General features: G+C 42.5%; 1 protein-coding gene across 1 annotated transcript; it reads left to right on the top strand.

Annotated features, from left to right (window-relative positions):
- Window positions 1–349: 349 nt before the first annotated feature.
- LOC131336201 (protein IRX15-LIKE) lies at window positions 350–1724 on the top strand. The gene has a single exon (XM_058371943.1). It carries the CDS (start codon window positions 654–656, stop codon window positions 1587–1589), a length of 936 nt encoding a protein of 311 aa, XP_058227926.1. The 5' UTR covers window positions 350–653; the 3' UTR covers window positions 1590–1724.
- Window positions 1725–2396: the final 672 nt, after the last annotated feature.

Raw genomic sequence — 2396 nt, 5'->3', positions numbered from 1 at the left:
ACCACTCACCTCAATCACAATCTCCTAAGTTTTCGATCGAACAAAATAAATTTCTTACGTATTTTTTCTTAAAGAAAAATGAAGTAATTATGTCAACTTTATCTCTTACAAGTCCCACTCATCTAACTAAGATGCGCTAAGTCGTTTCCTCTAATCCTAGTATCTTCTCTAAATAAAAAAAATTGACGAACACATATTCAAGTACGAAGATTTCGACACATATCTATCCGAAAACATATGATGTGCATGAACTTCACATTTATAGCATGAGACCAAGATATATGCACCGGACAATTTTCAAACACATCTGTGCCAAACATGGACACTTTTATATGCGACCAAAAGATTGCTCTAACTAACACAATAATTGATAATGCTGCGATGACAACGATATATACGTTCATCAATTTCATTTACTTCATGGGACGGTCAAGCACAAATAATTAGCTTTGGTTCTAGAAAGAATACATAATTAGTAGCCAATGTCACGTCACCTTCATCTACATACCGAATCACCATTGAAATTTGTTTAGAGTCCTTTCCCTCTTTAAAACCATAATCTCACACTCAAACCTCCCCTGAGAGTTTCTTCCCCATAGCAACTCTCTCTCTCTCTCTCTCTCTCTCTCTCTCTCTCTCTCTCTCTCTCTCAAATGAAGACCAACCTTAACAACACCAACACAAAACTAATCCTCCTCCACCCCTACATCCTAAAACAAAGAACCCCAAACCGCCTCTGGCTCCTAGCCTTCCTTTCCTTCTCCACAATAGCCTTCCTCCTCACCTTCATCTACACTAAACAATCCATATCAACCACCACCACCACCACCATCATCACAACGACGACCACCGCCGCCGCCACAACCACCACCCATCCCCAACTAGCCCAACCCATAATCACCGCCCTCCTCCACTACGCCTCCACCTCCAACGCCACCGACAAAATGTCCCACACAGACATCAAACCCATCTCCGACGCCCTCCGCCAGTGCCCTTCTTCCCCTTGCAACTTCCTCATCTTCGGCCTCACCCACGAGACCCTCCTCTGGAAGGCCCTCAACCCCCACGGCCGGACCGTGTTCATCGACGAGAACCGGTACTACGCCGCCCACGTCGAGGAGAACCACCCCGAAATCGAGGTCTACGACGTCCAGTACACCACCAAGTTGACCGAGTGGAAAGAACTGATCCAGTCGGCGAGGGAGCTGGTCCGGAACGAGTGCCGGCCGGTGCAGAACTTGCTGTTCTCGGACTGTAAGCTCGGGCTGAACGATTTTCCCAACCAGTTGTACGAAGTGGAGTGGGACGTGATACTGGTGGACGGGCCTAGAGGGTACTGGCCGGAGGCGCCGGGGAGGATGTCATCGATATTCACGGCCGGGGTTCTGGCGAGGAGCAAGAAGGGCGGCGGCGGTTCGAAGACGCATGTTTTTGTGCATGATTATAACAGGGAGGTGGAGAGGGTTTTTAGTGACGAGTTTTTGTGCAAGGAGAATTTAGTGGGTAAGTCCAAGGATATGCTTGGGTACTTTGTGGTGGAGGGAATGGAGGAGACTAGTGTACATTTCTGTCGCAACCACACATCATGATCATGAGCTTAATGACTCTCATTAGTATGATCGTTAATTAAATTCATCATTACTGGGTCAAATTGTAGGAGTTCAAATCTTCGGTTAATAAAAAGGTCTTTAATTACCCGTATTTGGGTGGAGTTCAGTCATTAATGCCTTGTTGAGATGGGTTTTTGAAAAATTTTGGGTTTGATTTTTGGGATAATAAGTTAATAGAGAAATTAGGGTAATAATTAGAGATAGGGATACTGAGTGAATAATAGATAAAGAGAGAGATGAGAATACATAGGGATAATGAGTGAAGAAAGAAATGAGAGTAATGATTGAAAGTAGGGGTATGTGTTTTTGAAGTTGATTTTTTTTTTCTCCAAATTATCATCCGACCATGGCATTAAGTATTGTGAGAATTTTTACGTCTCATCTCTTTTAAAATTGATATCCGATCGATCTAGTGACCAATTTTTGGGTGACTCAGATATCTGGATCAGCTTACGTACATCTCGACTAATCTTAAAAGACTGATTGCACCTTGATATGGTGACCACAAATGTGTCAAAGCACTGGTGCAACCATTTTCGGGGAACAATAATTTGAAGAGAAATTGTAGAACACTAGAACTACTAGACTAGATTTACTATCAATTTTATCTTTAACCTTATTTTTTTAGGAGGGGCTGGTGGTAAAATGGGATTTTGGTGAAGGAACAACAATTTTTTTTTTGGTCAGAAAGGAAGAACATTAATTGTTTGTTCCATTCTTTTTATTGACAAGGTTCTTCTCGTTTTGCGTTCATCTTGTAAGTTGGATTTTTTTTTAAATATTTCT

This window comes from Rhododendron vialii, chromosome 8a, assembly GCF_030253575.1.
Source record: "Rhododendron vialii isolate Sample 1 chromosome 8a, ASM3025357v1".
NCBI lineage: Eukaryota > Viridiplantae > Streptophyta > Magnoliopsida > Ericales > Ericaceae > Rhododendron > Rhododendron vialii.
Note: the sequence above shows the minus strand (reverse complement) of the source record. Positions and strands in the feature narration are given on the sequence as shown.